The sequence below is a fragment of the Atractosteus spatula genome, chromosome 14 (genome assembly GCF_055471065.1).
Source record: "Atractosteus spatula isolate fAtrSpa1 chromosome 14, fAtrSpa1.hap1, whole genome shotgun sequence".
Taxonomy (NCBI): domain Eukaryota; kingdom Metazoa; phylum Chordata; class Actinopteri; order Semionotiformes; family Lepisosteidae; genus Atractosteus; species Atractosteus spatula.
Genome location: NC_142719.1, coordinates 7,503,269 through 7,516,567, shown reverse-complemented (window position 1 = coordinate 7,516,567; position 13,299 = coordinate 7,503,269). Strand labels below are relative to the sequence as shown.

At 43.2% G+C, this 13,299-nt stretch overlaps 1 protein-coding gene across 1 annotated transcript in view; it reads left to right on the top strand.

Moving 5' to 3' along the window:
- Positions 1–13,299, top strand: part of arid1aa (AT-rich interaction domain 1Aa) — a 67,257-nt gene that overhangs the window by 26,214 nt on the left and 27,744 nt on the right. The window contains exons 2-4 of the mRNA XM_088932360.1: positions 2,602–2,820; positions 3,445–4,053; positions 6,567–6,686. Coding sequence (XP_088788486.1) covers positions 2,602–2,820; positions 3,445–4,053; positions 6,567–6,686 — 948 coding nt within the window. The remainder of the gene's footprint in view (positions 1–2,601; positions 2,821–3,444; positions 4,054–6,566; positions 6,687–13,299) is intronic.

Here is a 13,299-nt window from a genome sequence, read left to right as displayed (position 1 = left end):
ATGGTACACTTTCTGCATCTTGTAGTTTTTTCCAAAAAACAAAAGTAGAATTCAGTTGAAAGTTCAATGGGGCCTTGCTTATGCAGTGTTAATAATGAAGGCTGATAGTCTGAGGGAGGGTGGCATTGAGATTCAGGACTTCCAGGGGTGTCTCCCCTCTCTGGGTATCGGCTGGTCAGATCAGGAGCTTCGTGTACAGTGTCAGGACAAGCAGCTGGAAAAGCTGGGCGCTGCAGACCCTCCAGGTTTTGCTGTCAGTGCGCCGTCCCTCCAGTCTTGCATGATGAGCTTGGCAAGGAGCAGCAAAGGGTACAGGGGTGGGGATGGGGGGGGGGGTGAGAGCTAGACCGAAAAACTGGAGCGGAGCGCCTCAGGCAGCTGGGCTTTAAACCGCCCACAGGTCAGCGTCACCACACAGCATAGGCCTTCTCTCCCTCCCTCTCCCTTATAGTGCTGGTGTCATTCATTCGGTGCCAAGATAGCTTTATTAAAAAAAATTCCGTTGGCCCTGGTTCAAACAGGAGTACAGCTGGGATGTGTTAAATTTTCGGCAGACTGCCCTCAATTTGAGATGAGTTATAAATAGCTCTGTTGTCGACTTCCTTAACTAAGGCTGAGTGAGGTAAAATTCAGGTTAATAACCGTGGGAAGCAATTAAACTTTTGTTGGGAGCGAAGCGCCAGCTTTCAGGTTGTGAAGTGCCCGTCGTGCCGTGGGGAAAGATAGACATTGATGTAGAAATCTGATCCAGGATCCCCCCTGGACACCCCTCCTCATTCCTTCCCATGTCTAATGAGATTCTTCGGGATAACCTCAGCAGACCACAGTGTAATCTGCTCTAGCGTGTGACATGGGACTGCATTAGTCATGTGGCCAGTGATGGAGAGCAGTGCTGTATGCATGTGGTGAGGTTTGCATGCCACAGATAAGACCATGTCATTGTTGGCCCACATTCTCTTTCCTTCTTCTGTTCAATCACTGACATCCTGCAAGTGAAAGAATAGTGTTAATAGCACATAGTGGTCTTAGCACAGTGTTTTGTACTTTAATGTTGTTTTCTCTTTGTCAGCATTCTTTTCTCACAGGAAAAGGCTTCTTTGTAAAATTTATAGCTGCTATTTTTGTGATCTATGTTGTACAAATTTTAAGGTTCGTTTTTTTTATCTTAAGTCAATTTTTAATTCATTTCATTGGTGGGACAAACCACAGCTTGAGTGCATCTGGTTGGCAGGAATATTTTATGACGAGTGCAGCTGTTTCTTATTTACAGGGCTTATTACCAAATGACATTTTATCTTGATATTGTATTGAACTCTGTTCTTGCTGTTCTGTTTCTTTGTGTTTACAGTGCCCTCCAGAATTATTGGCACCCTTGGATGAGCAAAAAAGGCTATGAAAAAATGTCTTTGTTGTTTATCAGGTTGATCTTACATTGAAAATGAGAGAAATTTAACCTTTCAGTGAGGTAAAATTATTCAATGAAAAAATCCTCACAAAAAAACATTTTTCTCAAATCACAATTATTGGCACCTTTAGAAATTTCTGAGTACTTGACGACTTGGAGAAATGTGGTTTTTATTCAGTATCCCCCCCCTTTATAAATGACGTGAAGTTCAGAGCTTACATTTTAATTTTTTGTGAAATAGTAAATGCATTTAATCAGCTCTTCCATGCGACGTTAGTTAAAATCCGCCTCTTTGGTTGGAAACTACCCAGCAATCACAGATTTCCTCCCCAGTAATCAACAGTGCCCACCTATTGAGTCAAGATCTGCTAACAGGTCCAGCAGTTCACCCCCGTGGAATTTGTGATTAGGAAGGGAATCCATTTCTTGAAGAGCGGTCGGTGATGACACTCGATATGTGGCAGTTTTAACTGTGTAGCCCTAGCTATGAAATGCACTTTTTATAAAGACGGAAACCCTTTTAATCATTATATGGTAATGGGAAAAAAACTTTAAGAGTGAGTAGACTTCCTAGGTTCGGTGAGTAAATTATAGATAATTGACATTCACTCTGTCTGTGTCTGAGCGGCCTTAGTCTTAGTCATGGGAATTCCCATGTGAACCTTTTGATCGCTTTAACATCGCTCTCTTCCCTTCTTCTGTCTTTTGCCTGTGAATTGGTCTTAACCTTAATGCTTCCCTACTTTACCTAAGTACAGCTGGACAGGTGAAATGAGAGGTGGTCCCATCACACTTTAAACATGAGCCTTTTTATAAATATATTAGTTTGGAAAGTCTTAGTTGTCTGTGCCCGCTTGCCACAGATATTCATGTTCAATCAAGTGGCATTGAAGTACTGTTTATATCTTGTTTACCTTCATTTCCTTGTTGTGTTTTGTGAACCTCTTTGTGCAGCGATTGGGGCTGTAGAGTGGAACAGAGTTTCCCAGGCTTGCCTTTCCCTGATGTTAAAGCATGATGACATGCAGCCCATGTCTTCTCCCATTTGGCTCAGGGAGGTTGTTTCGGAAAGTGTTGGCTTGAATAACGAGCGGGCATTCCAAGTAGAATAAACACTACTACTAGGCTTGTGCAAACTCGGCGGGATGTGCATTAAAGTATATAACATTGAAGTATTTCTCTTTTTTCCCCCCCAGCCTTCAAGCCCAATGGACCAGATGGGGAAGATGCGAGGCCAGCCCTATGCAGCGGCCAATCCCTACTCCCAGCAGCCTCAGCAGGGGCCTCCTCCAGGGTCGCAGCAAGGGGCCTCGTACCCAGGGCAGGGCTACGGCCCCCCCACCCCACAGCGCTATCCCATGGGCATGCAGACCCGTACGCCGGGTGGCATGGGCAGCATGCAGTATGGGCAGCAAGTGAGTCTGGGCACTCGTCCTACACCACTGCAGCTCCTGTAGCTCAGCAGAGCTCCAAAATGGACTTGTAATCCAATAACTGTCTAACCTTTTGCTAGCCCCTTCAGTGATTTATTTCGCTGGAACAGGAACAGGAGCCTTTACTGCCCAGTTTGTTTCTGTATGCCATATGACATCCCAAATCGATCTTACTTGTTGAAAAACTGACCTGTTTGGACAAGTAATGTACGATACTTAATATACTCAGCATTAACTTTGTGGTTCATCACCACCTTCACACGCAGGGAGGAAGAACCTCTTGATTTTGGTACATTTTTGGAAACATTTGCCCATACCCCTCTTTAAAATTTTGAATTCTGTATTTAAAAAATATTTACACCATTTACAGTTATCCTTTTCGACTATCTCTTTTCTTGGAAGTTCCTTTTCTCAAATTTCCTTATGAAATCAATTTAGGAGCACCTTTTGAACGTACAATAATAGCGTCCATTAACACTTTTCTCATTTTTAAGTCTCAATAAACGCCCAACGGTTTGAACTATACCCTGTCGGTTTCCTCGGTGGGGGTGCTGGGTCGTTTCCGCTTCCTGCTTGAACGTGTCCTGTTGTTGTGTTCCCATGTAGATGCCTCCATACGGACAGCAGGGGCCAGCTGGCTACGGACAGCAGGGCCAGGCCTCGTACTACAGCCAGCAGGCCCAGCCCCCGCACGCTGCCCAGCAGCAGTCCCCTTACCCGCAGCAACCTCAGAGCCAGCCAGGGGCGCAGACTCCCTACTCCCAGCCCTCGGCCCCGCTCGCCCAGGCGCAGCCCCCCTACTCCCAGTCGCACCAGACCCCCCAGTCCCAGGCGCAGCAGCAGCAGCCGCCAGTGCCGCCCCAGTCCCAGGCTCCCTACTCCCAGTCCCAGGCTCCCCAGTCCGCCCAGCCTCCCTACCCGCAGCAGCAAGTCCCCCCACCGCCACAGCAGCAGCCGACCCCCCAGGCCCCGCAGTCTCAGCCCAGCTACCCTCAGCCGCAGGGCCCCCCGCCGCCGCCGCAGCAGCAGCCCCCCTCCCAGCCGCCGCCGCCGCAGCAGCCGCCGCCGCAGCAGCCGACGACAGCGACCCAGCCGCAATCCCAGCAGCCCCCAGGACACGCCCCTCCCCAGCAGAGCCAGTCAGCCCCCTACTCCCAGGCTCCTCCACAGCAGCAGCAGCCATCTCCTTACCAGCGGTTCCCCCCTCCGCCTCAGGTACTGTGTGGCTTGTGTTCCTGCCCTGAACACAGCCCCCGTTTTACTGCTGAATCAGTGGGTCACGAGCATTGTTTTCTTTCTGTATCTGTCCCACATCAGGTGACCTGAAAAATGAATTTGCTGTTTAGTAGCAAGTCGTGGGACCAGTCTAAAAGTGATGGCTGGTAGGCATTGGATGCTGCATTGGCGAACATGTTCTTCTGCACAGTTGGGCTTGTCTGTGCTCTTAAACGTCCCTCGTGTTAGCTTCACTCAAATCCCGAGTGTGGATTTGTTCATGTTCATCCTGCCTTAATAGCTTTTGTATGTAATGTGGGTTTTTTCTGGCAGGGGGTTTGACATTTGCACTCTGTAGGACAGATTGCTGGACCACGTGATTTCCCAAAGCTTTATTACAAATGCGTTTCATATTTTAAAACTGCTTGCGGGAATCCCAGTCTCTTGCTTTTTAGCGGTGAATAACAAAAGCAACAGTAGTGCAGTTGTAATTCAGGTTTCGATAGACAAATCAAGCTGTTAGGAGAGCCCAAATAGTGGGGGGAAAACGGGGGAAAAAAGATAGATCTTGTAGTGGTCTAATGATACAAATTCTGCTCTGTAACTGATCAAACTTCCTGTGGAGCCAAAACTGTAGCTGCCCTTTGATCAGTGACTGTTTTGCTACAGTGATTTGTAGCATGGGATATTTTGAGTTGATGAAACAAGCAGGACATTGACTGTGTAGGGGTACCAGAAACATCATGATGGGGGAAGAGGCATCCTCTTTGGTTAGTAGATACAAAACACTAAAGGGGTGAATGCTCAATTTGGGGTGATATAATTAATAATCTACCCAAAGGATCCATATTGTGACCAATGCTGTTTTTAATTTATCTGTTAAGTAGACTCTAATTGTATAGGTGGTAGTCTGGTCAAAATGGATGATCAGAAAAGGAGGATTAGCAAACACTCGAGGAGCTGCAGTTTTCTCATTCATATCGTTTGGTTTGAGAACAGCTTTTTGAACTTAAAGTCCTTTTACTGCTGAGGTGGCCAAATCATTTGTCTAATCATACAGCCCGTATTTGATGTTGCAGATCAAGTTTGACAGAGGAGTTTTTTTGCATGAAATTTGGGGAAAGATGTCCTGCACGTCCTGTCCACACAATTCCTCCAAATTTCAGAGCAGCCTCAGTGATTCAATGCACACAAATGTGGTTCAGACTGTACTAGTGGGTTTTTGTCTGATTTTTGCAAATGGTAATAAGGACCTTGTAATTATGCAATTGGAGACATTAAATAGTTGGTGAGGTTAAAAGAGCAGTGGAGAAATTTTGATTCTTCAAAGAATGGAAAATCTAATATCCTTGGTTTGTTCAATGCGTAGCTGTTGCCAAAGAGCAATATTAATAGTTTAAGGGATTTGTTTTTTTTCTGTATCGGTAATGCCAAGTAAAAACTGTTCTTTCTTTTTTGCCCTGCAATGTCCCATTAACCTTCCCGCTTATTGAATCTGTTTCCTAGTTAAAAACATGAAACCTCTGCTGATTACGATTTAAAGCGAACTGCTTCTCACTTATCGCTGGCACTATTTTACCAGACCCTCAAACAGATTTTATCAGATCAGTTGAAATTCACCGATCCTTCAGTTTGTGAAGGGAATTCGTCAAAATTTGTGAAATTATGAATGACATAAGAAAAATCAAAATTCCCATTACTTTAGATGTACAAACTAGAAACTTGTTCTCAAGGTCTGAAAATTTACCTAGTATCTCTCATTACTACATTAAGAAATCTAAATTGTCAAAATAAGCATGTTTATCCTGTTTATGATAAGTACTATGCTAATTTAAATAGTAAAAGGATGACAATGTAATCTGTTGGGTTTTCGCTAGGTGCTCCAATTCTCTCCCGTAGTATAAAGACATTGATGGGTTAATTGGCTTGTTGGAAAATTGGCCCTGGTGTGCTAAAAATGAGGAGCATGTTCAATGATCAAAATCACTAAAAAAAAGTGAGATCACAAGGAAAGCAGTTACAAAGTGACGTTCAAAAGTATTTCGTACAAATACAGAAAATTGTGTAAATTGCAAGATTGTATTAACAAGCGGGTATATAGTTGCTGGTTTAATTGCCCAAGTTCTTGAACATCATAACCCAATATTTCTCAAGAGAAGAGACTTCCATAGTGTACAATCACAGCTATATTTTAATTATGGTTAATGGATCTAAAAAAATGTCCATGCTTGGAGTTCATGAGTAACCTGAGATGCAATGGCTAATTGCATTTAAAGGGAGGTATTTCATTGGAAGATAAACCCCCAAAAATGCAAAATACTGTAGGTGAATACTTAGCAATGGTCATGCCTAGATTCCAGCTCATTTGTGGTTTGAGTGTCCTGCTTGAAGCACCTTTAAATCTAAGGTGTCCTGCCACAGCTGGACAGTTCTAAGCGATTGGACATCCAGCTCATGTGCCCTGGCTGTGGTCTTCCTTCCTCCCTCTCATTCTTGCCATGATGCTTTTTTAGGAGCTGTCCCAGGACTCCTTCAGCTCCCAGTCTAGCGTTCCTCCTTCCAATCCTGCCATGGCTTCCAGTAAGAGTGGCTCAGAGGACGTTAACATGCAGGGCCGGCCCTCCAGCCTCCCGGTGAGTGTCCCCAGCCTTCGGCCCGATCGCTCCCCATCGCTCTCGAGTCGTTTACCTTTCAGATTTTCCACTTTTTCTTCTCATTGCTTAGCTAAACTGATTTACTTTACACCTGACTGGTGATATTTTCACTTGTGAAACCTTAAAGGTTTTAATAAATATTATACTAGTAAGAAAATATCACAGACCTGGTTAAATAGAACTAATGTGTGAAAGATAATAGTAAAACAAATTAGTGGGGGAAAAAAAACAATAGTTTGATCATTTTAGATTGTATGCACAAAGAATAGTTAAAGTATGGCTTCTGGTTTGCCTTTTTTCTCCTCATCTGTTTTTTGCAGTTGTGGATAATCTGGGAGTTAATGGGTGTAAAGTTATCTAAGCACTAAATGTGTACAAACAGAAGTACATTGCTGTCTTTAGAGCAATTGAATAATGTTCCCTCCTTAATGCTGGGTTCTGCCAGGTGCTGCTGGGTGCATTCACACTAGAAGAATCAGCCGTCTGCTGAGGGGAGGATAAAAATGGGAACTGAATGACAAGGACAGAAGTCTGATGCACAAGGGGTTTCAAAAGCATAAAAAGATGATTGGCAAGAAACAACTTTGCAGACAAGCTGTGGATAAAAGAAGCTGTTCACCTAGTTATCAGTTGCCCATTTGAAAGTCACTATCTTGATTAAAGAATTTTCATGTAGCTCTTCAACAGTCTTTTTTCCTACCTGACCTGACCGAGCAGTAACGTTGATATCAGCTTAGAGAAGACCTAGAGTCTGGACTGTTTATGCTTCTAGAGGACGTCCCATTTGGCATCCGTGAGCACTTCTGTCTGTTTACAGGTGCTTCATTGGTACAGTGACCTCCTTGAGAACTTTATCATTTAATATGCAAGTTTATTTCATTGAAACAAGAACCTAAAGTTGTGCAGAAGAAGCAGCTGACGTTCAGCGTGCTGTAAATTCCTTCATTTGAGAATGTAATGCGATGTTAAGAAAATGCTTTATATAGTTAAGACACAAATGATCAAGAAAATTCACTTGGAATTTCAGAGATGACTGCTAGAAAACTAAACTTAGCAGATGTAATAAATTCAAAGTATGTGGATGTCAGATATTTAAAGATCCTTGTAAAGTAGAGCTTTTTATAACTTGTGTAACTTTAAGCCAAAAACACACATTTAAGCAATGCTCCTTGATAAACTGGTATTCTCTAATATACTGCTCAGGGTTTCTCATATGTTTCTTGGCTCTCAGTGATTTGGGTCTAGTGCCGTGTTCCTGTGCAGGCATTGGAAGTCTCCTAGGTGACTTTGGTCGGCTCCGTCATGGTGTGTGGGTTTCGTGATCTCTTGACTTGCTCAAGGTGGCTCGTCGCCGGGCTGTGCTGGCAGTAGCTGCTGAGTGGAGCCGGAGGGCCGGAGTGGTGACGAACATGGCCGATGTGGTACCGCGAAGCTAAGGCTGTTGAAACCCGACATGTTTTGGTAGTAAAGCCCATGGACTGTAGACCAAAAAGATGGGGATTTGGGATGTTTTGGTTACAGATGGCAATAACCTTGCATCTCTTATATAGGAGCGTGTGTGTGGTTTACTTTTTTTGGTGTGGTGGAGGTTGCCACCCATACGAGTGTTCTACCAACGCGTTCAGAGTGGAGAGCTGGGAGCTTATGAAGTGGTGAGCTGTGTTAATGTAAGTAAAAAGGAGGAGACCTCTAGACCAATAATGTTGAGATATTTGAGTGCCCGGATAGCTTCATAGTTTGTAAAATGACTACAGTTTGGCTTAATTTAAAAAATTAATTTCAGTGCCATTTAACCTGTGACCTAGTGTTGGTGCTCTGTAAAATGTTTTCATTTTTCTGCCTTTCAGATGAAGCAAACGAACACTAACATACCTCAAGTTAAGCTGTGGACGTTTATTGAAAGAGAAGTGAATTTATTTTATAATGGTTGTGAAATCCGTATACTTAACTCTCCATTGCTGCTGATACGCATTTATAGAAAACGCTTGGATTTCTGTTCAGTTTTTTATTATTAGATGTGGCATCATTTTTATTGGAGCATCGATTTGTAAGGGGGTGGGGTGTGAGCTGCGGTTTGTTCTGTCGGGTTGTGGTATCTGATCACCACCCCACACAGTTACTCTGGGATTGCAGTGGTTTGAAAATGATTGAGGGTTTGAACTTTCTTTGCTGTGGAGAAGTGGAATTCTTTGTGGTATTATGTTAATTGGTTAACAAATGGTGTTTTTGGCAGTGATAAGAGTGTTTTTCTTTTGTATGCCAATAGGCTGTAACCAGGGGATGCTCTAGGCCCTTTTTTGGAGGCCATGGAATTAGATCTGGAGGTTACTTTTTCAGAGAAGTCCCTACTCTTCCGTTTTTGATTCTGTCAAGAGTAATCATGCTATTGGTGGGATGAACAGATTTTACTTAATCACTGCTTCCTGGATCACTTAATCACTACCTTCTGGATCTGTCACATTTTGTGTAGAGATTACTGTGTGCCAACTTAAGTAGGGATCTGATAACCAGTTTGCCCGGTTTTTCAGGCTATCTTGTGGCTCATTGTGTTTGCTGTGGTGAATGGATTTAAAGCTAGAAAAGATACATTTTTTTGCTTTGTGTTGGTTCCCTTGTTTCCAACCCTATCAAATTACAGGTGTTCAAAACCCAGTTTTCTATTAATGTATTCCTTTTTCAATTATTAGAACATAATCTGTTTGATTTGATATGCTGTTGTATGGCAGTTATTTAACCATTTGGCCTTGCCATATATTTGAAGGCAAAGTCTGTTAGTTGCTCAAAGATTTCTATGCTAGAAATGCTACTTGCTTTATTTTTGCAAAAAGAGCAACAAAGTTCTTGACCCAGAGACCAAGAATGGAAATAAATGGGACAGTCCAGCATGCTGTAGCAAACGAGAAACTGGATCAGCAGACCTTAAGAAGGGAGAGGCTAGGGGGGTCTTTACTGAGAAATTAGGAGAAGAGTAATGCCATCAGAGCAGGTCCCCCCTCCTTATCCAATGGAAACTTTTGAGCTATCCCATCCACTCTTCCTCACAATGGCAAGTGGCAACAGTTTGACAATAGAAGAGTATAAATGACAGTCTGTTACTGGCTATGAGAGATTGAGTGTAGAGCAGGAAGCAACAGGGAAACACATAAAAGGAAATGTGAACACTACATCTTCATTGATGCCAGCTGATTTTTCCCAGCATTTTTATTTGGTATGGTCTGTTGTACGGTGTATATTTGACTCTTATCAGAAAGCTGGGACTTCAAGGTATTTTTATGTTGTGCTACAGGGGTCAAAATACAAAGAGTAGCTTTTCAATTTCAGTTGAATTCAGTCTGTAATTTGAGCACCTCCTGCCTGTTTCACACAATACCATAGAAGCCTTTACAGGAATGTCATATTCAGCAGTACTGCCACTAAATTTTTATTAGTTTTTTTTTTCCTGAGCTGATATTAATCTTTTCAGAACTGTAGGTGGATTAAATGGAAAAACTATGATTTTCCACCATGTGGGGCTTTTGCCTGTAGAAAAGTGGTCTGTAAGAAACTGTAAGCAAGTACTGTGTCAGCTTTCCCTTACTGTTTACAACAGCACACCAGCTACATAGTTTTTAGGCAGGGAACGGTCTAGTTAAAACAGTCATTCTTTATCTCTTAGGCAACTTGTCTTTTATATGGCATCTGCTAAATTAAAGTTGTATTAACACGATGACTGTTCAATGTGAAAGAGTGAGTTTATGCAGTGATTATAACAAGTTTTTTGCTTTAAATCCGGGCTCAGGCAACTGGCTGATACACCTCCAAATACCATTTTCCTTTACACATATTTCCATGAACTAATACAAATTAACCCTCTTCAGCGGAAGAAATGACTATTAATTTGAGAGGACAGCTTTGAAATACAATGGAATAAAGTGAGATGAAGACATTGTCACTGACAAAAAGTGTTCATCTACGAACACAGCCTATATGTTGAGTGCTGCTTTTTAAAACTGCTAGGGTAAAGCATTCATTTAAATAGTTTTATTTTAGAGGTTTCTCTTGTGGGTCACCAGCTATTTAAAGCATGTGCATTTGACAGTATAATTTTTAGTCCATCAAGGATGGCTGCAGTCCAGTCCCTCTAGACCTGTTAATGTTGTGTAACAGCAGTTTGTTCTGTAATACAGCGTCACAGTTTGGACAGTGCTTCTGTAAAGAAAATACTCATTTTTGCTCTGTCTGCTTCTCAATGTAGGTTGCCTCTCGATCTGAAGATTCTGGAATCACATTTAAATGAAACATTCTTCATTCCTTTTAGAAATTAATAAAAGTTAACTAAGCCAAAACAAATATTTGGAGGCCACAGAAAACAGTATTCCTAATGTGGGGCAGTTGGAGAGTGTAGAGGAATAGCCAGCATTTCTTGGATGATGGAGCTCTTTGGGCTAAATTCACTCTTATGGTTTGTACATGACATGAAAACGTCTTCAGACTTGAAGGTTTTACATGTGTGTCAGGCGTTGTCGTTTTTGCCACGCTGAGACTGTTGGAAGAGAAAACCTGGTGGGATTCCCAGGGCAGCCGATGAGTCAGGGGTGCTGGTGTGCCGAGCTTCACACAACCTCAGCCGAGAGCTGCTGCTTTGTTGTCAGCACTGTCACGCTTTCACTTTTCTGGAAAAGTCACATCCTCTTCCTGTTTGTCCGTGGGAAATCTTTTCTTTTTTTAATCTCTCTCGACACCTCAGCAAGACGGGCTTTTGTACTGGAGTCCCGCTGAAAGCTAATCCCAGACGACCCCGCCCCCAAAACCCAAGTGTTGACCACTGCCAAGAGCGTCTCTTCACGATGAGACCCCTCCCCCCCCCCCCGCCTGTGTGTGTGCCCACACTGGCTCACAGCCTGTGGGGAATCTTCCCAGTTCATCGGTGGTTCATATGACCGAGCTTGAGGCATGGTTGGTCATCCAGACTTCTTTTCTCCCTTTAGAATTTAATTAAGTCGCTATACTAAGGCTAGAAAGGTGGTTATGGGAAACGAAAGGCAAGAAGGCATTATTTGTGGACTTTCTCAGGACTTGTACTGGCCTAGTCGAGTTGAGGACCACCTACGATTTTTTCCTCATATGCCTTTGTTTGGCTGCCAGGGTTTTTAGGCTGTTTTCTGGTCTTTTTTTCCAGACGGCCGCAGCAGTGGCTGTTTTTGTAGCCGTGCAGCGAGACGCAGACCGCCACGCTGCAAGTCTTCAGGCCTGCCTCTGTGCTTGGTTGCCTTGTAGCAGTGGCTCTGTAAATCAGCTTTCATAACACTGCTCTGGTCGACCTTGTTTTGCGAGCTGCGGTATTGCAGTATTCAGCGTCTGGGGCGTGTTTCCTGTTTCTATTCTGGTCCCTGGCTTCTGGGCCTGTGCTTCCTGTGTGCACAGTATTCAGATTCTGGGGCTCTGCCTGCTTTCCACTGTAGCCCTCACTTTTTCACAGTAGTGTTTTATTCTATAAAAGGAATTGAGACACCCTAATTACATGAAGGTAGGCGTATTGAGGCACCCAATTTTAGTTGACTCAAACCTACTCCATGTTTCTTTCAGGTGTCCTGAGATTTAGTGCCACCTTAGTTTCTATTTTATTAAACACTTCTTTGTGTACGGTTCCCTCCACACTAACCCTGTAACCTTAGGTTCTTAAAGTCCAGCTTTCCCTTTTGTCTTTATTAGTTATGTCCGTCAGTTTAGATATAAAATACAGCAGTGATGATGGCACCAGCACTTGGATGAAATTAGTTTATTCAACTCTGCATTAGCAACACAATTAAACTTAGAATGCAGTCTTTTCTGCTTTTAACAGGGTAAAATGGATTTGGTTCTGTCCCTGCTGTGCTATGAATTAAAATGTGGCAGCTGTCCAGAATTGACTTTGCCATCAAGATAAGGCCTTGAGCAGAGGGAAGGGGAGCCTTTGAAAGGTTACTCCAGGGAGAGAGACTGTCTCGGGAGCAGACACCCCCAGTTCGGGCTGTTTTGTGCTGGGCTGGGCATCTGTGCTGCTCACTAGGGCTCCCTGCTGCTATTGTGAGGCAAACAAAAGGCTCCTCACACACTGCCGTTCTGTTGTTAGTAGCAATCGGGACATGAATGACACCTCAGGCTGTCTGCTCCTCCCGTGAATTACCTCACAAATCAAATCACACAGGACGCAATTAGGGTAAAGCACACTGCTGGTGTATTCTGCATAAACACAAACATTTGCTTTTCTTTATCTTGGTCATCCTACTTTCAGATTCCCCCCCCCCCCCCCGTCATCGGATTTTTTTTAGAAGGAGGATATACGTATTGCTCTGTAAGAAAATTAGTTGTTTAAGTGTTGTGACATTTGCATTTTCCCAACAATGTATGTCCATATACACACATGCTGAATGGCAGTATGCAATGGACTTATTCCATTATGCTGTCCAGAGCAGGATTCTGAAATTCTCACTTCTCATTTTTTAAGCTTACCAGTTCCTGTCAGCAACTTGCTGTAGCCTGTTTTCTGCGAGATGTTCATAGTGTGTCCTTTTAGCTTTCTGTCATTCAAGATTGAATGACACTTGAATCGCATATGAATGCTTCAAGACTA